Raw genomic sequence first — 22,835 nt, 5'->3', positions numbered from 1 at the left:
GGAAACCTGGCAGCTGAAGGGTGGAGGGAGCAGCCGGATCCAGCAGGTAAGTGCTTTTTGTGGGCCAGGAGGAGCAGGAGCGCTTCCCCACCCCCCACCCCCGGCCCCCAAGCTAACCTGCCGTGATCAGCCTCCCTTCCCGCGATCTCATCCCTCCCTATGATCTCCCTCCTCTCCAGTCCCAGGTGGCAGTCTTCCAGCGCACGCCTTCCCACCTGACAACCTTTCAATCTAGCTGGCTGCTGGCCGCAAAATGGAGAAAAACATTCAAATGAGGTCCTGCCATTAAGTTCAGCAGGACCTCCACGTTTCCCGTACTTCAGGGTTTCTCGGCCGTGACAAGTCCCCCTCACCAATGTTCACTGTAATTTTTTTGAGTGGGCGGGCCCTTTAACTGGCTGCACAGCCCATTCAATTTTTTGCGTGTGCGTAGTTATTTCCTTTGTAAAGCCAGTGAGTGGCTTGCACGGGACCTCCAGACTGCTGAGTGGGAACATTGCGCACCCCCCCCACCCCCACCCCTGCCTCCCCATAAATATCAGGGCCATTATCTTTCCAATTTGCATTTGATAACATTGCTTTTTGGTTCCATCGCAGGACACACAATGAAAAGATAGATAAACAGTAAGTATTTGCATATAAAAATTCACAAGGGAATTCTCCAGGTAGCTACTAATACAGCAGACACCTCCATAGCATGCTGTGTCATGGAGTGGCTTAACATGTGTATAAATCAGATTGCCCACATGGGGTTCCAGGTCTGAGCTGTATCATCTAAGAAAAGGAGAGAGAAGGAGGGAGGAGGGGAGTGAGAGAGAAAGAAAGAAATACTGGGGTGATAGGCCAAGCATTTAGCTGCATAGAAATGAAGGAAAAGCTGAAGCACCTGATTAAGTACAGCACTGACAGAGACCAATGTGCATGCCTTTCCACTATAATGAGCACATACAGATCTCTATTGGGGTGGAGGGTCAGACAGTTCATTTGGTTGAGTGCTAGATTTGGAGCTGAAAGATCTTGCATTCAAAACCTTATTCAGCTTTTCATCCTGCTGAAGTGGATGAAATGAAAATTGTTTCTTAGGGTGTGGGGAAGAAGCATTAGGTCAGTGCTTGCCACACTGCTGCAATACATCCTGTTTGCTTGGCAATAGAAATGGAGATCAACCCCACGCTTTAAAAGAGACCAATCTCTGTGGGTAATAGTGCTGTCTCTCCCACAGGGAGTCCTGCAAATATGATTATTGAGAAAACGTATAAGCAGAGAAATTATAATTCTGATTTTGAGTGTGTATGGTATATGTCAGTCCACACTATTCCTTGTAGTCACACCTTCACTAACTTTCCCCTTTATTATCTGTGTCTCTATAAGAACACAAATGTGTCCTTTAGTTAAAAAAAGTGGAAGCAATATTCAATAAGATTGTGATAATGCAGGTTAATGTAAAAATAAAGTGTGCAGCGTGGGCTTATTACAGGAGTCTGGTTGTCCAGAAAATGAGTGATTAGAAATAGTTTTTTTTGATAACACTCCTGTGAAGCACCTTGGGACGTTTTATTACGTTAAAGGCACTATATAAATATGAGTTGTTGTTGATATTTGAACAGGAAAGAAATATAAATGCAATATTCATATTCCAAAATGAATAACAAATTCTGATCCTGTTAAACATGATGCCAAATGCTTATGCCGGCTCATTCTTCAAGGACACTAATAGCATTCATGTGGCTGTAAAAAAAAACACAATTGTAGCTTTTTAACTTAATCGGGAGATATTTTGGAAGGATAAATTTTGTATAGTTGGTTTGGGTATTTTTCTAATTCGATTTTTTAATGCTCATATTACAAAATGTCATTTTGGAAATATTGTATGATTGGTAAGAATGTATTTTATTTTGAATCCTGGAATGAGAGTAAATGAATGTTATCAACATTATTGATCTAGGTTTATTACATGGGCGTGAATAACCACATTCCCTGTCCGCCCTCTTCTAAAGAGATGTGAAAAGAAACCAATTGATAGACACATGAGAAAGGGTAAATGTCATCACTCCAATGCCGTTTCCTGATGCTGATTAGAATGAAACGTGTGCTAGCAATGTTTTTCTTCATTTTAATACAAATGCACAATCTGAGAGCGCTTTCGAAGGGTTCTGTCTCATTTTCTTATTCCCACGCACTATTGGAAATAATTGAGTGTGATAATTGCTTTTGCTTATTATTAATTTTCATTGATGGGCAGGCAGCAGAGCAGTCTGCCCCCAGTGCCCTGTCAATGCCACGCTTCAACCAGCCACTAAAAGGCGTATATAAGAGATTGTAAATTGCCTCTCACTCTCTCATTCAATTATAGCATTCACCAGCAGTCGCTCCTCTTCAGACTAAGCACTCTCTATGTGAAGAATGTTTGGTAACAAACTACATCCTGCCACTTAGTGATACAGTAGCCTGGAATTTCCTGGAAAGTTTTGGCGTAACTGCGACATAAGGGCAGAGTTGCGCAGTATTTTCTGAGGAAATTTGTGCATATCTGATTTATGCCGGTTTTACACCAAAATAACGCTACACACAAATTTCTTCCGTCATTTGCGTTGTTCCCAAGTTAAACCCGCCAAAACCCCACTTGGCTTATTAACATAGCTCCACTCCCGTTCAAAAGACCAGTGATCGCAAGTTTCCTGCATTTATGCCCTTCTGAACAGGTGTAAATTGAAGCCCAATATTTTAGGCGCACCAGGTCCCGATGTCACTACTTCTGATGTTTTATACCGATTTTTTTTAACTTCTCTTTTCTTAGACCTGCATTGTATTTTTTATATCTTTGAATGCTTTTTATGGCATCAGAATCCATTACATTAAAAAGCCTTGGGACATTTTACTACATTAAAGGCACTATATATAAATGCAAGGTGTTACAAAAGAGAACATTTTCCATAATTGCATTTTCTTAAACCTGCTGATTGGCCTGCAGTTTCTGTTAGCTTGTGCAATTCGGCCAAAATCGGCCAAATTAGCACAAAAGATTGCAGAATTTCAAGCGCAAATTACGTCCAGCACAAATTGAGTTTCCACGACATTTTGCGCTGGTTTAAAAAACATCGCGTTAGAAGCCAGCCCCACCCACAAAGCTGGCCACGCCCCTGATCGAATTAATCACCATCTGGAGTTTCCACTAATTGCACTTGTTTGCCTTCAAAGAGACTCTTTAAATTAAGTTTTTATAGGCGCAAGGGCACTAATGGGTACCTATTAAAAGATTTGGGGGGAGAAATTCATCATTGCCCCATTTGGGGTCGGTAACCTTTGAAAGCTGGGGAATTTAGCGCCAGGTGCTAATGATTCCCAACTTTCATGAAATTGGGTTTAGCGCTCCAGGAAGGAAGTGGAACGCTAAATGCACTCTACTTCCTTCCTGGAGCACTAAAGAACGCAGGCGGGGTGGTAGTTGTGCAGTGCTGCACAATGTCCTGTGCAGTGCTGCCGTGATCCAAGGTTCCTTCCCTTCCTTAAAGGGAAGGGCCATCGCTGCAGGCTCTGCATTGGGATCAGTTAGCTGGTCCCCGCCGGCAGCCCCAATCTGGCTCGATCAGCCCCATGTGCCGGGCTGATCGATCGCGGCCCAGGAGAAGCAAAATGAATTGATCAAAACTGTTTCAGAAATGTAGGTACTTACCTTGGCAACCTCCTCTTTAACTTTCACCCCCGAAGCGCCTGGCCTCCCGATCAATGCCTCCTGCTGCTGTCGGTGTCATCGCCCGGTGATGCTGCAGGTAGCAGAACCGAAGTTCTGGCCCGGGGCAATGCACACGGCGATGACGTCACGATCTCCGGGCGAAGGAGATCGGGACGCAATGCCTTACCGCTGCCGCAAACCTTCCGCAGAATACAGCGGGAGTTGATCTTCTCGCCGCGCCCAGTCGGTAAGTGCTTAGCGCCCCGTTATCGCCCCCCCTGGAGGTGCTAACAGGAGGCGTTAAGGTGCCCAATTTCTCCCCCAAGATTGTTTAATTTACTAAGAAACTGACTACTGTGCACCAATGTAACTAATAAATGGTTCTTTAATAGTCATTTTGAGTTATTTAAAATCGGGTTATTCACAGGGGGTGAACTAGATTAAAAATGCTTATTTTTTGTGATAAACCCATTTTCAGCTGTATTAAGCAAACTGCATAAGGTTACGATTATTAACTGTATCAAGGAATATTTTTTAATGCAAAAATATTTATTTTTGAAGTACTTTCTAAATCGCTGCCCGATTGCGCTGATTCATGGAAGATTTTACGTTAGCTGATATACAAATGAGATTGAGCAATAAATTCACTTCTCAAACTTAATGCAATTTTGAGCATATTTTGCGCCTGGATCGCTGATTGCGACCAAAGCAGAAACTCTTGGCCGCTGTGCTTAATTTGCATAATGCTGGCTTCAATTTTCATAACATCAGTAAGATAAGGTAGGACCTAAAGAAGGAAGATGGTGTGTGTTCTGCCCTTTACTCCAGCCCCGATTGTTTACTTTGATTTCCACTTATTGTATGGCAGTTTTTACGTTATGATATATGCTAATGCAATTCTCAGGAACATAAGAACATAAGAAATAGGAGCAGGAGTAGGCCATACGGCCTCTCAAGCCTGCTCCATCATTCAATAAGATCATGGCTGATCCTTTATTTCAACTCCACTTTCCCGCCCGATCACCATATCCCTTGATTCCCTTAGTGTCCAAAAATCTATTTATCTCAGTCTTGAATATACTCAATGGCTGAGCATCCCCAGCCCTTTGGGGTAGAGAATTCCAAAGATTCACAACCATCTGAGTGAAGAGATTTCTCCTCATCTGAGTCTTAAATGGCCAACCCCTTATCCTGAGACTATGACCCCTAGTTCTGGACTCCCCAGCCAGGGGAAACAACCTCTCAGCACCTACCCTGTCAAGCCCTCTAAGAATTTTAAACGTTTCAATGAGATCACCTCTCATTCTTCTAAACTCCAGAGCACATAGGCCCATTCTACTCAATCTCTCCTCATACGACAGCCCTCTCATTCCAGGGATCAATCTAATGAACCTTCATTGCACCCCCTCCAAGACGAGTATATCCTTCCTTAGTTAAGGAGACCAAAACAGTACATAGTACTCCAGGTGTGGTCTCATCAAAGCCCTATATAATTGCAGCAAGACTTTCTTACTCTTATACTTCAAACCCCTTACAATAAAGGTTAACATACCATTTGCCTTTCTAATTGTTTGCTGTATCTGCATGTTAACTTTCTGATATTTGAGCGTAAGTTCCCATCAGTAAGTTTCAGTATACTTGCTCTGCAAGCCCGATCCAGGAAATTCCAAGGGCCTGTGTGTCACCAGTGCTGACCGTTACTGAGGGGACGCATGGTAATAATATAGTCTTACTTTTAGGCATCACCATAATTTTGCTTTATTGTTACAACAACAACTAGAATTTTATAGCACCTTTAATGTAGTAAAAAGGTCCCAAGGTGCTTCACTGTAGCGTTATGAAAGAAAATTTGACCACAAGCCTCATAAAGAGATATTAGGACAGGTGACGAAAAGCTTGGTCAAAGAGGTAGGTTTTAAGGAGCCTCCTAAAGGAGGAGAGAGAGGTAGAGAGGTCTCCTGTTAAGATTCTTTTCTCCACTGTAAACATTTGAGTTCATAAGCCTAAACACCCATGTCAGTTTAGTTGTCCTCCTCTGAACCTTCTCCAAAGCCAAGATGTCCCCACTGAAGTGTGATAACTAAAACTGTTCATAGTAGTGATGGTGAGATCGAACCAGTGCTCTGTATAAGTTCACTATACCTCCTGGGACTTGTGTCATTTCCTCTAACTGTACGTTCCAAGACCTTCTGAGAACTACTTTGCCTTCTTTACTGCTGTCACATACTGCACTGATAGTTTCAACAAGCTATCCACCAGTGCTCTAGACATCCTTCATAGAAACATAGGAGCAGGAGTAGGCCATTCGGCCCTTTGAGCCTGCTCCGCCATTCAATATGATCATGGCTGATCCTCTATCTCAATACCATATTCCTGCTCTCTCCCCATACCCCTTGATGCCTCTTGTGTCCAGAAATCTATCTACTTCTTAAATATATTCAGTGACTTGGCCTCCACAGCCTTCTGTGGTAGAGAATTCCACAGGTTCACCACCATCTGAGTGAAGAAATTTCTCCTCATCTCAGTCCTAAATGTCCTACCCCATATCCTGAGACTGTGACCCCTCGTTCTAGACTCCCCAGCCAGGGGAAACATCCTCCCTGCATCCAGTCTGTCTAGCCCTGTCAGAGTTTTACACGTGTTGTATTCTGTAGTCTACCACTGTTTATTTACATTCCCACTGCTTATTCCCTTTCCGCAGCCTTATCATCTTGCATTAAATGACATCTGCCACTTGTCAGCACAATCCGGTAAATATAAAAAGTTACGTAAATTAATACACAGAGAAGAGAGGGGGGTTCAAAACTATCTTTGTAAAAGCTGTAGTTGATTCCATGCCCACCCAGAATCCGAGACACCTTTAAACAGTGAATTATACCTTACCTTCCCTCTCCTGACTTAATGGGGTAAATTTTACTAATTTAAAATTAATGGCCTGGAATTTGCGGTCCGGATGACAGCGAACTGGCAGCGTTCGCCATCATTCCGCCTTTGAAACTGACTGCAACTTGGTGATTTGGTGCATGCGCAGATCCTGAAGTTGCAGTCTGTCATTCACTGCTCCTCTACAGGCTGCGCTATGCACCCCCACCCCTACCTCCACAGACCCAGCAACCAGTGTAATCTCTCAAATCAGGGAAACTGGTGAAAACTTTGGCTCTTCCGCGTAAGTATGCTGTTAAACTACGCACTAAAAGTTAGACCCAAAGGGATTAGGTGTAACTGGGATTTTAACAGCGTATTGACTGCTAAACAAAGGTTATGGCCCTGAAATACTAATTTTACTTTTGTGCAGTGTCAAATTTTTCCATTTTAATTAAAAAAAAAATTTTTTAAGAAACTTCTCAAAAAAATTTAAATTTGTTTAATGTTCGTTCATCTTTATTTCAGATTTGCCTTTTTCCCCCATGTGAGAGCCCCATCTTTGTTTTGCTTACTCCAACATTTTTAAAAAGTTAGAATTTTAAGAGCTTACTCACTTCCTAGTTCGCTGCCTGTGAGAATTTTGTCTTTTGATTGGCTGCTTAGACAGCTTGCTGACATCACAGCAGCTTGCACTAGGGGATCCCCACTATACTCTGTTGATTTGAATTACGCGTCGGAAAACCCAACTTCTCGACACAGAGATCATGTGATCTTTGTGTGAAACTTACTTCAGGACCAGCGGTGAACGATTTTGCTGCTGACTGCAAATTCCGGGCCAATATTAAATAAAATTAGTATTGGAAAATTCTACAGGACATGCTGACCTCTGCTCCCAAATTTCCAACATGAACTCTTGTCTACAAAGCTCCATGTTGGTGGTGCAAATTCAGTTGTCCTTACATTGAGGAATTGTGAAGAGAAAGTTTGCAGAATGCAGAAGTTAATAATGGACAGGAGGAATCACTTGTGAGGGCTTGGTGATCTTTTAGTTACATTGTAGATTTGCTGTAGTAAAATATTACTTAGGGCGAAAAAGTTAGCACCTCCTCCCCCACCATAAATTCAGTAGTAGCGCCCCTAGCAGGAGGTGGAGCGCTTTCCAGTAGTGCCCCAAGCAGGATGTGGGGCGCTACTGGAAAGTGCTCCACCTCCTGCATGGGGTGCTACTACTGAATTTCACGGCGCTTTGTGTGGCAGTGCCACGCAGTGGCGGTATATAGCGCCGCGTCATTGCAGGCCTCCTCCTCTGCTTAAAGAGGGGCCTAGCACTGCGTGCACCGATGCACTGCCAGACCACCAGGGAACAGGGTGCCGTGAAAATAGTCTGGCATTCAGGAGGAGTGCCGGGCTAAGCGATCGCGGCTGGCACCCCGCATATAAAAGCGAAAGGGGGCAGGTGCTGGCAGTCAGCCAAAAAAAAGGCCGCCTCACACCTGCCCTTTAACTTGCGCCGCTGCCAAACCACTCCCTGATCCTGTCACATATTGTGCACGATAGGTCAGGCGGCGCAAGGGAAGTTTGTGGCAGGGGCACAGCGAATGGTGATGATGTCATCGTCAGCGGCACAGGGCACTACCGGCTCCCGCCACCCCTAACCTCCCACTGAATTTCACAGGCGGCATTAGCGGCGCTGTGCCTGGGCGCTAGGGTATTTGCACCCTGTTAGCACCCCCCAATTTTCCCCTTAATGTTTTATGTGAGCTAGTAGCAGGAGTAACCCTGGCAGATGGAAAGTTGCTTCAAAGGCAGTGTTTGATAAATGGGCCAGGTGCATGCATCCCAACATGAGTTGATTGCTTGTAAGGTAAGCATGTTGTATATTTTATGACGGAGATGTAGGAGGAGATTGTCTTGGGTCTGTGCCCAAGCACAGTTGTTCACTTGGGCACAGCAATTAGCATAAAATCAGGCAGGTGGGAATACAGGCCTGTAAAGGAACCTACCTAATTTTACCCCATTTAAATTAATGGAAAGAAAATCGGGCAGGTTCTCTTTACAGCTATGTGCTCCAATCTGACCAATTTTCATATATTCGCTGTGTCTAGGTGATCATTTTGCAAATGCATAAGCACCAAGCTCTGTTTTGAAAGCCATGAAGAAAACTGAAGGCATAACTTTTCTGTACAGATGCCTTTTTTCAGCACTCCCAGTTAAAAGTGCCCTTTTAGGCGGTCTGCACAGAACAGGATTAAACGGAATGGACTTGAACAGAGTGTTTGGGAATTTGGAAAGAGTGGGAATTTGGAGAACAGGGGGAAGGAGTTGTTGCTTTTTGCCTACACTACTTGCAGTGCTTTGTGTTATAGGTAGGTATTTAATTTCAGTACCCTTAACTTAATCCAGATCAAGTAAGTAGTCAAGAAACTACACTGTAAACTAAATTAACTAATTACAAGTTTAATTAAATAAAACTAGGCCATATAGGGATAGCAGTACAGGTGGTGTGCAGCAACTGCAGCATGTGAGAGTTTGTGGAGAGCATTGTGATCCTGGACAAACACGTTTGCATCTTGAGGAACTTCAGCTCAGAGTTTTTGAGCTGGAGTCTGAGGTGCAGATATTGCGGGGCATCAGGGATGGGGAGAGTTACCTGGACACTTTGATCCAGGAGGCAGTCACACCCCTTAGTTAGGTAGTGGTACTGTTCTGGTTAGTGGTCAGGGACAGGAGGGTGTGACTGCAACTCAGGCAGGTCAGGGGACCCCAGGTGCAGTGCTGGAGGAGCCTCAGCCTTTGCCCTTGTCCAACAGGTATGAGGTTCTTGCTGCCTGTGTGGATGAGGGAAAAGCCTGCAGGATGGATGAGCAAGCTGACCATGGCACCATGGTGCAGGAGGCCATTCAAGTGAGGGGAGTGAAAGGGAAAATAGTTGTGGTAGGGGACAGTATAGTCAGGGGGATAGATACTGTTTTCTGTAGCTGCGACCGAGAGTTCCAAAGGTTGTGTTGCCTGCCCGGTGCCAGGGTTAAAGACATCTCCTCGCGGCTGGGGAAGAACTTGGAGTGGGAGGGGGAGAATCCGGTCGTCATGGTCTACGTACGAACCAACGGCATAGGTAGAACTAGGAATGAGGTTCTGCTGAGGGAGATTGAGGAGCTAGGATCCAAATTAAAAAGCAGAACTTGAAAGGTAATAATCTCTGGGTTGTTACCTGAGCCTCGCGCAAATTGGCATAGGGACAGACAGATTAGAGGTTTAAATGCGTGGCTCAAAGAGTGGTGTGGGAGGAAGGGATTTCAGTTCATGGGGCACTGGCAGCAGTACTGGGGAAAGAGGAAGCTGTTCCGTTGGGATGGGCTTCACTTAAACCAGGCTGGGACCAATGTCCTGGCAAACCGAATAACTAGGGCAGTAGACAGGGCTTTAAATTAATGAAGGGGACGGGGAGGATTCAGGAAAGAGTAAATTTAAAAACAGTGAGAAAAATGTCAAGGCTCTAGAGTAGAGTAGAATTTTGGGTATAAATAAGCAGATTGGGTCAGGAAGGGACAGAGAGAGTAACAAAGGTAATAAAGCATCGGTGACATCAGGGAAAAATAGAAATAAGTCAAAGCTAAAGGCATTATATCTGAATGCACGAAGCATTTGCAATAAAATAGATGAATTAATAGCGCAGAAAGAAATTAACAGGTTTGATCTAATAGCCATAATGGAGACATGGTTGCAAAGTGGCCACGGTTGAGAACCAAATATTCCAGGATACTTAACTTTTAGAAGAGATAGGAAAAATGGAAAAGGAGGAGGGGTAGCCCTGATAATAAAGGATGGGATAAAGACAGTAGAGAGAAAGGATATTAGCTCCGAAAATTGAGAAATAAAATCAGTTTGGGTGGAGCTAAGAAATAGCATGGGGCAGAAAACATTGATGGGAGTTGTTTATAGGCCCCCAAACAATAGTTGAAATGTAGGGCAGAGTATAAATCAGGAAATTAGAGATGCATGTAACAAGGGTAATATAGTAATCATGGGGGACTTTAATTTACATATAGTCTGGGCAAACCAAATTTGCAACAATAGTGTGGAGGATGAATTCATGGAATGTATGCAAGATAGTTTTCTAGATCAGTATATTGAAGAACCAACTAGGGAACAGGCTATTTTAGATCTAGTATTGTGCAATGAGAAAGGGTTAATGAATAACCTTGCAGTAAATGGGGCCTTTAGGGAAGAGCGACCATAATATGATAGAATTTTATATTGTTTGAAAGTGATTTAGTTAAATCCGAAAGTAGGGTCTTAAATCTAAACAAAACAAAGTACGTAGGTATGAGGGGCGAGTTGGCTAAGGTAGATTTGGAAGCTACGTTAAAAGTTATGATGGTAGAGATCAATGGCTAGCATTTAAAGGATTACTACATAATTTACAACAAATATACATTCCTTTAAGGTATAAAAACCCCACAGGAAAAGTGGTCCAACTGTGGCTAACAAGAGAGGTTAAAGATAGTCTTAGATCAAAGGAAGAGGCTTATAATGTTGCCAAAAAAAGTAGTAAGCCTGAGGATTGGGAGGATTTTAAAATTCAGCAAAGGAGGACCAAGAAATTGATAAAGAAAGGGAAAATAGAATATGAGTAAACTAGCGAGAGGCATAAAAACAGACTGTAAAAGCTTCTATAGGTATGTAAAAAGGAAAAGATTAGCTAAATTAAATGTGGATCCCTTATAGGCTGACAGGAGAAATTATCACGGGGAATAAGGAAATGGCAGAGAACTTAAACAAATACTTGGTGTCTGTCTTCACAGAAGAAGATGCAAAAAACTTCCCGGATATAGTGGAGAACCAAGGATCTAGTGAGAATGAGGAACTGAAAGAAATTAGTATTAGTAAAAAAATAGTACTAGAGAAATTAATGAAACTGAAAGCTGTTAACTCCCCTGGACCTGATGGCCTACATCCTAATGTTTTGAAAAAGGTGTCTATGGAGATCGTGGATGCATTGGTTGTCATTTTCCAAAATTCCATAGATTCTAGAATGGTTCCCGCGGATTGGAAGGTAGCAAGTATAACCCCACTATTTAAGAAAGGAGGGAGAGAGAAAATGGGGAACTACAGACCAGTTAGCCTGACATCAGTAGTAGGGAAAATGCTAGAATCTATTATTAAGGACGTGGTAACAGGGCACTTCAAAAATAATAATAGGATTGAGCAGAGTCAACACGGATTTATGAAAGGGAAATCATGTTCGACGAATCTGTTAAGTTGTAACTAGCAGAATAGATAAGGGGGAACCAGTGGATGTGGTGTATTTGGATTTTCAGTTGGCATTCGATAAGGTGCCACACAAGAGGTTAGTAAACAAAATTAGGGCTCATGGGTGTGGGGGTAATGTACTAGCATGGATTGAGGATTGGTTAATGGACAGAAAACAGAGAGTGGGAATAAACGGGTCATTTTCAGGTTGGCAGGCTGTAACTAGTGGGCTACCGCAAGGATCAGTGCTTGGGCCTCAGCTATTCACAATCTACATCAATGATTTGGTGAGGGGACCAAATGTAGTATATCCAAGTTTGCCGATGTTACAAAGCTGGGTGGGAATGTAAGTTATGAGGAGGATGCAAGGAGGCTTCAAGGGGATATAGACAGGCTAAGTGAGTGGGCAAGAACATGTCAAATGGAATATAATGTGGAGAAATGTGAAGTTATCCACTTTGGTAGAAAAAATAGAAAAGCAGAGTATTTTTTAAATGGTGAGAGATTGAGAAATGTTGGTGTTAAGAGGCACCAGGGTGTCCTTGTGAAAGGATAATTACAAGTCCTAGCCCTTTTCGGGCTACCCCAGATCAGGCGTATTCCCCAGATGTTCACCTTCAACTAGAGTTAGAGATAGCCGAATTCTGTAAGGCGCTTAAATGGGTCTAAAGGTTCAGGCTATCTCTCCCTAAAGGAAAGGAACGACTGAAGATGTTACCGTCCTCCGGATAGCACTTTTAATAAGTTTAACTAGACTGTAACCTTCCGGATATTAAGAGGGTCCAGAATACCCCCCAGAATTCTGCAACTCCTTACAAAAGAGTGTACAGAAATTGGGTTTGCGAGTTTATACAGAAATACTCTGTGAGACAATTCTAAAAATATATAGATTTATTTAAAAGCCGACATTCATTTAACAGCTGTTGAGTCAGTTGCAGCATTAACAGTTCAAAAACAATTACCTTACATTTCTTATTTCTCAGAGATCCTTATTTTCAAATCTTTACTTTGTTACATTTCTACATTTCTTACTTATTTCTAAATCCAGAACATCCACCAAAATCAAATACCTTGATTACCTGAGACTCAAAGTTAAAAACTTACAGAGTGTGCCTGTGAAGTTGAGAAACATTTGCCCATTCAGTGACTTCTGACTTTTTATCTGAAAAGCTCTATCTTTTATACTTGTTTTTTAGTGGTTTATTCTTTTAAGTTTCCTGCTGATGTAAGCTAATTATCTTATTCATTCTCTCTGTTGAATGTTTTCTATTCTTACTGTCATTTCAGCTGCACACTCTCAGACCTCTAGGTGTTCAATAGTTATCATAAAAATAATATGACAGCAATGGTTTCTGTTTGATGCCATTTTTACAAAATTCTTTCATTCAATTCTTAATATTGGCTTGGTGTGGAGATGCCGGAGTTGGACTGGTGTGGACAAATGTAAGAAGTCACACAACACCAGGTTATAGTCCAACAGCTTTATTTGAAGTTATTGGCTTAACTGTTTTTAGCAGAAGTTGTGACTCCGTGGTGTTCCAAGTTCAATACAAAAACAATGTAATTGCTTGGTGCATCTATTGAAGTCATATCTTCAAAGTGTTCTGCAGGTATCATATTTACTATATGTAAAATAAAACCACTTTAACCAGGGTGTTTGCTTGTTTTCTAGCTATCTTAGTTGGTTGCATATTTAATCTTGTTTCCTGTCTTATTTGATGTTACTTTTACAAAGGTACATGTTTTTTTAATATTCTGATCCTGTTCAAAGTGTCAGTTTCTAACACTTTACTTGGGTCATTCATTGTGTTGGTTCCAAACCGCAGACCTTTCAGAAGCACCAAACTGCTATTTCAATAGGGCCTTTGTATTAGCATTAACAATGAATTCCCATTTCAAAGCTTGTTTGGTTTTTACAACTTTGTTAACAACTGATCTTTATCTCAGATCCTGTTTTCTGTTTGCAGCCTGTGTCTCCAAGGCTTTAGATTTTTAAACCCTGTATATCATATATTAATAAATATCAGAATTCTGTTCATATTATGGTGTATCTCTTGAAATATGGCTTATTCCGTCACGCTTGTACACGAATCACTGAAAGTTAACTTGCAAGTACAGCAAGCAATTAGGAAAGCAAATGGTATGTTGGCCTTTATTACAAGAGGATTTGATTATCAGAGTAAAGACGTCTTACTGCAATTGTATAGGGTCCTGGTGAGACCACACCTGGAGTATTGTGTACAGTTTTGGTCTCCTTACCTAAGGAAGGATATAATTACCATAGAGGGAGTGCAACGAAGGTTCACCAGACTGGTTCTTGGGGTGGGGGGATTGTCCTATCAGGAGAGATTGAGTAAAGTAGGCCTATATTCTCTGGAGTTTAGAAGAATGAGAGGAGATCATATTGAAACATACAAAATTCTTACAGGGCTTGACAGGGTAGATGCAGAGAGGATGTTTCCCCTGGCTGGGGAGTCTAGAACCAGGGGTCACAGTCTCAGAATAAAGGGTTGGCCAGTTAGGACTGAGATGAGGAGAAATTTCTTCACTTCAGGGTGATGAATCTTGGGAATTCTCTACGCCAGAGGGCTGTGGAGGCTCAGTCGTTGAGTATATTCAGGACAGAGATCGATAGATTTTTGAATATTAAGGGAATCAAGGGATATGGGGATAGTGCAGGAAAGTGGAGATGCGGTAGATGATCAGCCATGATCTTATTGAATGGCAGAGTAGGCTCGAAGGGCCAAATGGCCTACTCCTGCTCCTATTTCTTAGGTTCTTATGTTCTTATGTTTGCTTCTGTTGACAGCTGGGTTTGGAGAAATCATGGCAGATGAACGCATCGTGTGCTGTGGAATGTCCCGTGAATTGCCAGTTCTCTGACTGGTCGTCCTGGTCTGATTGTTCTCGGTCATGCGGTCTTGCGGGTGCGTACTAATATTAATGCAATTTATTAGAACCCAGCAGGTGCCAGTTTAACTTAACATTCAGTTACATTTTAGCATCAACATTTAAAATAACAAGAATCGATATGCATTCTTCAGGACAAATCGCCAAATATATATGCATAAGAAGCCAAGCAACAGTGGCTGCTCTGGAAGGATGAGTTGAACTCATGCAGTGGCTGCATTTCATCTCACTTTCAAGTAGAGGTGGGGTCTCAGTTTTCCCAGCTCTACTCAGATTAAACTGCATTTTAGTGCACAAGAATGTTATCTTTAATCCGAATAAAGTTTTAAAGTTTCCTGTGCTGCCACTGTGCCTTTGTAGTGCTGACTCTCAGGGCCAGAATACAGTACCAGTAAATGGGTTATACAGCTAATGGTACATAATAAATCATTTAACTATTATGGCCTATCACAGAACCACTTACAGGCATAATGGATTTTGCTATAGACTAAGACTGACACAGGAGTTTTCAATGTATTTATATATTTATGTAAAATGTGTGTGTGTATATATTATATTTTATGTGTATGTATATTTATGTATATTTTAATATATATTTGTAATATGTATGTGTGTAAATATATGTTATATATGTATGTGTATATATATATATAGTTTAGTTGAAAATATTCTGAAGTGATTATAAGGCCTTAATTGATTCTATGGGGATCAGTCTGTGGTTCTAATTTGTCAAGCATTGCTCTCACAGTTTAAAAGCTGAAGTGATTACAATGGTGCCTTTTAATTGCTCCCAAATACCAATTCTATGAGAGGGAGAAGTTCTTCTTTTAATCAAAAAATGGAACTGATGAATAGCTATGAAACACACAATATCTGAAAATGTGACTATTTATGTAGAAAAGCAAGCATTCTCCTGATTTTCTTTAACAGAACAAATTCACCCTCAAATAAAGTTTACGGGGCGGGGGGGTGGAATTCGGTATCGCCCTGTTTAGGGCGCTAATATTGGCCAGGCTCAAAGTTTAGTGCCTGACGCTAATTATTGCCTCCAACTGCAAAATTTGCCTCTATCGTCCCCTGGGGGTGATTTGAGCGCTAAATCAAGCGCTACACACCTCACTTAAGGCACTAACGTCGGGGAGCGAGGCGCTACCTCAGAACGCTACCGAAGCTCAGGCGATGTCAGTTACCATGGAAACCAGACAGACTGGCGCCGTCCAGTTCTTAAAGAGGAGGGCCATCTTGCTGGCCAGCCACTCCCTGCTCATTGCAGCCTTAAATCTCGGCCTGGAGAGACCTCTAAAGCAATTGTGTTGGAAACACTAATGAACAGGCCCAGGGAAAGCTGGGCGCTTAGGAACCTCAAAATTGGTGCTGAGGGCCACAACTCCTTAGGACAGCATTAAATCTTTCCAGACGTCTCTCTCCCTCTCATAATAACAGAAGAACATAAGAAATAGGAGCAGGAGTAGGCCATTCAGCCCTTCGAACCTGCTCTGCCATTCAATGAGATCATGGCTGATCTTCTGCCTCAACTCCATTCACCGGCCCTATCACCATATCCCTTGATGCCCTTACTAGTCAGAAATCTATCGACTTCTGTTTTGAATATACCCAATGACTGAGCCTCCACAGCCCTCTGGGGTAGAGAATTCCAAAGATTCACCACCCTCTGTGTGAAGAAATGTCTTCTCATCTCAGCCCTGAATGGCCTACCCTTTATCCTGAGGCTGTGGCCCCTGGTTCTAGACTCCCCAACCAAGGGAAACATTCTCTCAGCATCCACCCTATCAAGCCCTGTAATAATTTTGTATGCTTCAATGAGATCCCCTCTCATTCTTCTGAATTCAAGAGAATACAGGCCTAGTTTACTCAATCTCTTCTCATACGACAGTCCCGCCATCCCAGGAATCAATCTCGTGAACCTTGGTTGCACTCCCTCGATTATCGACTTTTAGTCCCATTAATTTTGCTAGTACTGTTTTTTTACTAATAATAATTTCTTTAAGTTCCTCATTCTCGCCATACCCTTGTATTTCTGGGAGGGTTTTTATGTCTACCTCCGTTAAGACAGAAACAAAGTGGCCCAGAAATTCAGAACGGGGGCTTCCCACGGGTGTAAGCCCCCAACCTGCACTTACCTTGCGTGCCAGCCGTTGTGCTGTGGGCCCCCGTGGAATTCCGATCCGGGGCCTGCTCCAGCTGCCGGCGTGCAGTGCTTGCGTATCTCAGGGGTGCAGTTAGTTTGATGCGTCCCCTGGGATCACATGGGCCATGGGGAGCCAATCGGAGCAGGGAATGCTCCATTCATAAGTTTAACAGGAAGTGCTGTCAAAACTTAGAAATACTACGGGCCCCAAAACATCACTAAATCTTCAAATAAATTTTTTAAAAATCACATTTTTTAAATAAACTATAAATTACATGAAATAACTATTTTAAACAATAATTTAAATTTTTGAAAAAAATAATTTTATTTTCTAATGGGGCTAAAAATAAACTTACCTTTCTTTTAAACATTTAAAAATAATAAACCTGTGGAAAAAATATTTTAATTTAAATTAATTCACCACTTACCTTGTAAAAGCAGGCCTTACGCCTGCTTTTAAAATGTGTAACTTCTGCAGACTTACCCTCCTGGGAAAACCTGCAAAAAAAACATAAGTTCGATGCGCACGCGCAGCCTCTCCCGCGCACGCGTTCAACCTCTGAACCCCTGCTTTCAGTGCATGCAGGAAACCGGCACTTCCATTGGGCCTACGCGTGAGTACCCTGTGCGTACTCACCCGTGGAGACCCAAATTTCTGGGCCATTATTTATTTAATTTTTCTGCCATTTCCTCATTCCCCATTATAAATTCTCTCATCTCTGACTGTAAAGGACCTACATTTACCTTGGCCAGTCTTTTCCTTTTCACATACCTATGAAGCTTTTACAATCTGTTTTTATATTTTTCGCTAGTTTGTGCTCATATTCCATTTTCCCTTTCTTTATTAATTTCTTGGTCCCCTTTGCTGATTTCTAAAAAGATCCCAATCCTCAGGCTGACCGCTTTTTCTGGCAACTTTATAAGCTTCCTCCTTTGACTTAATACTAGCTTTAATTTCTTTTGTTAGCCATGGTTGGCTCACTCTTCCTTTTGGGTTTTTATGCCCCAGAGGAATATATGTTTGTTGCAAATTATGCATTATTTCCTTGAATGTTAGCCACTGTATGTCCACCTTCATACCTTTCAATGTAGTCTCCCAATCTACCATGGCCAACTTGACCCTCATACCCTTGTAGTTTCCTCTGTTTAGATTGAAGACCTTAGTTTCAGATTGCGCTACATCACTCTCAAACTTAATGTGAAATTCAATCATATTATGGTCACTTGTCCCTAAAGGCCCCTTTACCACAAGGTTATTGATTAGCCCTTTCTCATTTTTTTTTTTACACAGTACCAGATCCAGAATAGCCTGTTCCCTGGTTGGTTCCTCCACACACTGATCCAGGAAACCATCTCACATGCATTCCAAGCATTTGTCCTCCACACCACTCTCAACCTGTGTGTACCAAAAATTGTGCCGACAAGAAAAAGCAGGAAGCGCACACCTTTAAATAAAGCTCCCCCAGCCCCTTCCTGACTTGAAAACGTTCCCCTCTACCTGTCGTTCCTAGCGGCAGGCGCTAAGGCAGGGGGCGCGACTCAATTTCCGGTCTGGGGCATTACCGGGGGGTTGCACGCTTGATTGACATCACGATCTGCGGGCGCAGGAGATCGTGGCGGTAGTGTTTAACGCCGCTGCAAAATGACTGGTCAATTTCACGAGTGGCGCTAAAATCGCCATGCTCGAGAGCTAAGTTCCTAGCGCCCCGTTAACGCCCCCCAGAGGCACTAACAGGAGGCGCTGACCAACTGAAATTTTTCCCCCTAGGACTTTAATTTTACTGTTTCCTTTTTAATTGTAGCTTTTATAGAAGTATGAGGGAGGATCAAATCAAATTCTTATAGCCAAGTAAATGTGACATCTGCATCTTCTTTACTTAGGGGTAATGACGCGCAAGAGGACATTGATTCAGCCATTCCAGGGAGACGGAAGACCATGTGTAATGCAACTGGAACAGTCCAAACCTTGCCTAATCAAGCCTTGCTATCGATGGCAATATAGTGCTTGGGCCCCGTGTAAAGTTGAGGTATATTAATCACAGTATACTCTTCTGTTTAATGTCAATAATAAATTCTGATCTAATTTACTAATTTCCATAATAAATAAACCAAATGATTGTTCTAGTTTTAGGACTAGCTAATCTCTCATTGTGTTGCTCACTGAAAGTTGGAATAAACATTCTTTTCCTTACCTATGTCTGCCATTTTTATGTTGGTGTTTCTGTTTTCCTCTTGTTCTATTGTCACTCTCCTTTTGTCTTCTCTGCTTTTTAAAATTGATTTTTACTTTTCACCCTGTAGTTTTCTGCTGCTCTCAGTCTTGCTTTTTTCTTTTAAGTAGAGATGGTAGATCTCATGGGACTGTGGAACTGCTGCTGGGGTCACGGATGGTGAGGGTGAAGGATCCAAAAAGGGCTTGAGGCAGGTTTTGAGTCTTGGGTGATGGGGGCAGAGGGACGTGTTTATTTTGGTGAGCTGTTTGACCTGTGGCGCACTCTATCATAATGTGTCTTGTTTTTGTAACCCAGGCAGTGCTTCCAGTTACTCAAATAAGTCTATATGTTGGTCTAATCACAACAACATTAAAAAGCCTTTTCTTTCTGTTCATTTCAATGAGATATTGTGGACATATTCTCAAAAATGCACATGTAGCTATTTAACGCGAATCATTCAAAAGAAACTCATCAGTGGCACCAGCGGGAGAAATCTCGGAGCGGCGGAGCGACTATAAAAGGGCCCCAGAGGCTCAGGTAGGCCTCAGTGCGTCAGCGGCGGTGGCGGGAGAAATCTCGGAGCGGCGGAGCGACTATAAAAAGGCCCTAGAGGCTCAGGTAGGCCGCAGTGCGTCAGCGGCGGCGGCGGGAGAAATCTCGGCAGCGGAGCGACTATAAAAAGGCCTCAGAGGCTCAGGTAGGCCTCAGTGCATCAGCGGGAAAAATCTCGGCGGTGGAGCGACTAAAAATGCCCCAGAGGCTCAGGTAGGCCTCAGTGCGTCAGCGGCAGCGGCGGGAGAAATCTCGGCGGCGGCGATGATATAAAAAGGCCCCAGAGACCAGGTAGGCCTCGGAGCGTACTAATCTCCAATCTCAGAGAGGGAGAGAAGTAAAAAGTAATCGAAGTGTGACGTCACCAGAAAGCAGGTAAGTGATTGGTTGGTGAGTATTTCTCTCTTTATAAACTTTAACTCTGTGGTTTATAGTTTCTAAAGTCTCTGTGGTGTAGCGGGGACTGTTTAAAAACCAGGGCCCTTAAATATACCATTTAACTGTAGTGTAATTGGTGGGATCGATTTGATTTAATTTAATTGCAATTAATTAAAGGGTAAGTCATGACAGGACAGCCCGGTGCTGTGGTATGCTCCTCCTGCGCTATGTGGGAACTCAGGGACACTTCCTGTGTCCCTGACAACTATGTGTGCAGGAAGTGTGTCCAGCTGCAGCTACTGGAACACCGCATTGCGGCGCTGGAGCTGCGATTGGATTCATACTGGACCATTCGCAAGGCTGAGGACGTCGTGAATAGCACGTTTAATCAGTTGGTCACACCGCAGGTAAAGGTGGCACAGGCAGAAAGGGAACAGGTGACCAACAGGCAGAGTACTATGCACAGGCAGGTAGTGCAGGGGTCCCCTGTGGACATCCCCCTCTCAAACAGATACACCACTTTGAGTACGGTTGGGGGGGATGGCTTATCAGAGGAAGGCAGCAGCAGCCAACTTCCTGGCACCAGGGGTGGCTCTGCTGCACAGGATGGGAGGAAAAAGAGGGGTAGAGCTATAGTAATAGGGGATTCTATTGTAAGGGGAATAGATAGGCATTTCTGCGGCCGCAAACGAGACTCCAGGATGGTGTGTTGCCTCCCTGGTGCAAGGGTCAAGGATGTCTCAGAGCGGCTGCAGAACATCTTGGAAGGGGAGGGTGAACAGCCAGTTGTTGTGGTGCATATAAGTACCAACGATATAGGTAAAAAGCGGGATGAGGTCCTAAAAGCTGAATATAGGGAGTTATCACACAGGAAATCACAGGAACCCCACAGTGCAGATAGAGGCCATTTCGGCCCATCGAGCCTGCACCGACACATATCCCACCCTATCCCCGTAACCCCACGTATTTAATCCCCCTAACACGAAGGGTCAATTTATCATAGTCAATCAACCTAACCCGCACATCTTTGGACTGTGGGAGGAAACCGGAGCACCCGGAGGAAACCCACGCAAACACGGGGAGAATGTGCAAACTCCACACAGACAGTCGCCCGAGGCCGGATTCGAACCCGGGTCCCTGGCGCTGTGAGGCAACAGTGCTAACCACTATGCCACCGTGCTGGGAGGTAAATTAAAAAATAGGACCTCAAAGGTAGTAATCTCAGGATTGCTACCACTGCCACATGCTAGTCAGTGTAGAAATAGAAGGATATTTCAGATGAATACATGGCTAGAGGAATGGTGCAAGGGGGAGGTATTCAAATTCCTGGGACATTGGAAGCAGTTCTGGGGGAGGTGGGACCAGTTCAAACCGGACGGTTTGCACCTGGGCAAGGCCGGGACCGATGTCCTAGGGGGAATGTTTGCTAGTGCTCTGGGGGAGGGTTTAAACTAAAATGGCAGGGGGTTGGGAACCTGAGCAGGGGGACAGAGGAAAGGGAAACAAGGATAAAAGCCAAAGATAGGAAGGAGAAAAACAAAAGTGGCAGTCAGAGACATCAATGGTTTAAATCAAACGTGACCACAGTAAATAATAATTCCAATAGGTCTAAGAGCGTTAAAAAAACAAACCTGAAGGCTTTGTGTCTTAATGCGAGGAGCATTCGTAATAAGGTGGATGAATTAGCTGTGCAAATAGAGGTAAATGAATATGATTTGATTGGGATTACGGAAACATGGCTCCAGGGTGGCCAAGGCTGGGAACTCAACATCCAGGGGTATTCAATATTCAGGAAAGATAGGCAAAAAGGAAAGGGAGGTGGGGTAGCATTGCTGGTTAAAGAAGGGATTAACACAATTGTAAGGAAGGATATTAGCTCTGATGATGTGGAATCTGTATGGGTAGAACTGAGAAATACCAAGGGGCAGAAAATGTTAGTGGGAGTGGTATATAGACCTCCAAACAGTAATGCGGAGGTTGGGGATGGCATTAAAAGGGAAATTAGAGAAGCGTGCAATAAGGGCAAAGCAGTCATCATGGATGACTTTAATCTACATATAGATTGGGCTAACTAAATTAGTAACAATACTGTGGAGGAGGAATTCCTGGAGTGTTTACGGGATGGTTTCCTGGACCAATATGTCGAGGAACCAACCAGAGATCAGGCTATCTTAGACTGGGTATTATGTAACGAGAAAGGATTAATTAGCAATCTTGTACGAGGTCCCTTGGGTCGGAGCGATCATAATATGATCGAATTCTTCATTAAGATGGAGAATGAAGTAGTCGACTCAGAGACTAGGGTCCTAAATTTAAATAAAGGAAACTACGATGGTCTGAGGTGCGAGTTGGGTAGGATTGATTGGGGAATGTCACTCAAAGGGTTGACGGTGGATAGGCAATGGCAAACATTCAAAGACCGCATGGATGATCTACAGAATTTGTTCATCCCAGTTTGGCATAAAAATAAAACAAAAAAGGTGACTCAACCATGGCTAACAAGGGAAATTAGGGATAGCATAAGATCCAAGTATAAATTGGCCAGAAAAAGCAGTAAACCTGAGGATTGGGAGCAGTTTAGGATTCAACAAAGGAGAACAAAGGGATTAATTAAGAACGGGAAAACAGAATATGAGAGTAAGCTTGCAAGGAACATAAAAACTGACTGTAAAAGCTTTTATAGATATGTGAAGAGAAAAAGATCGGTGAAGTCAAGCGTAGGTCCCTTACAGTCAGAATCAGGGGAATTTATAATGGGGAACAAAGAAATGGCAGACCAATTAAATACATATTTTGGTTCTGTCTTCACAAAGGAGGACACAAATAACCTCCCAGAGATGTT

The 22,835-nt window shown here is 43.0% G+C and overlaps 1 protein-coding gene across 1 annotated transcript in view; it reads left to right on the top strand.

Moving 5' to 3' along the window:
* Positions 1–22,835, top strand: part of thsd7aa (thrombospondin, type I, domain containing 7Aa) — a 771,919-nt gene that overhangs the window by 691,833 nt on the left and 57,251 nt on the right. The window contains exons 19-20 of the mRNA XM_085988376.1: positions 14,601–14,718; positions 18,732–18,877. Of these exons, the coding sequence (XP_085844502.1) occupies positions 14,601–14,718; positions 18,732–18,877 (264 nt within the window). The remainder of the gene's footprint in view (positions 1–14,600; positions 14,719–18,731; positions 18,878–22,835) is intronic.

Source organism: Somniosus microcephalus, chromosome 5, assembly GCF_052327205.1.
Source record: "Somniosus microcephalus isolate GS21.2 chromosome 5, FLI_Smic_1.0, whole genome shotgun sequence".
Lineage (NCBI taxonomy): Eukaryota > Metazoa > Chordata > Chondrichthyes > Squaliformes > Somniosidae > Somniosus > Somniosus microcephalus.
Note: the sequence above shows the minus strand (reverse complement) of the source record. Positions and strands in the feature narration are given on the sequence as shown.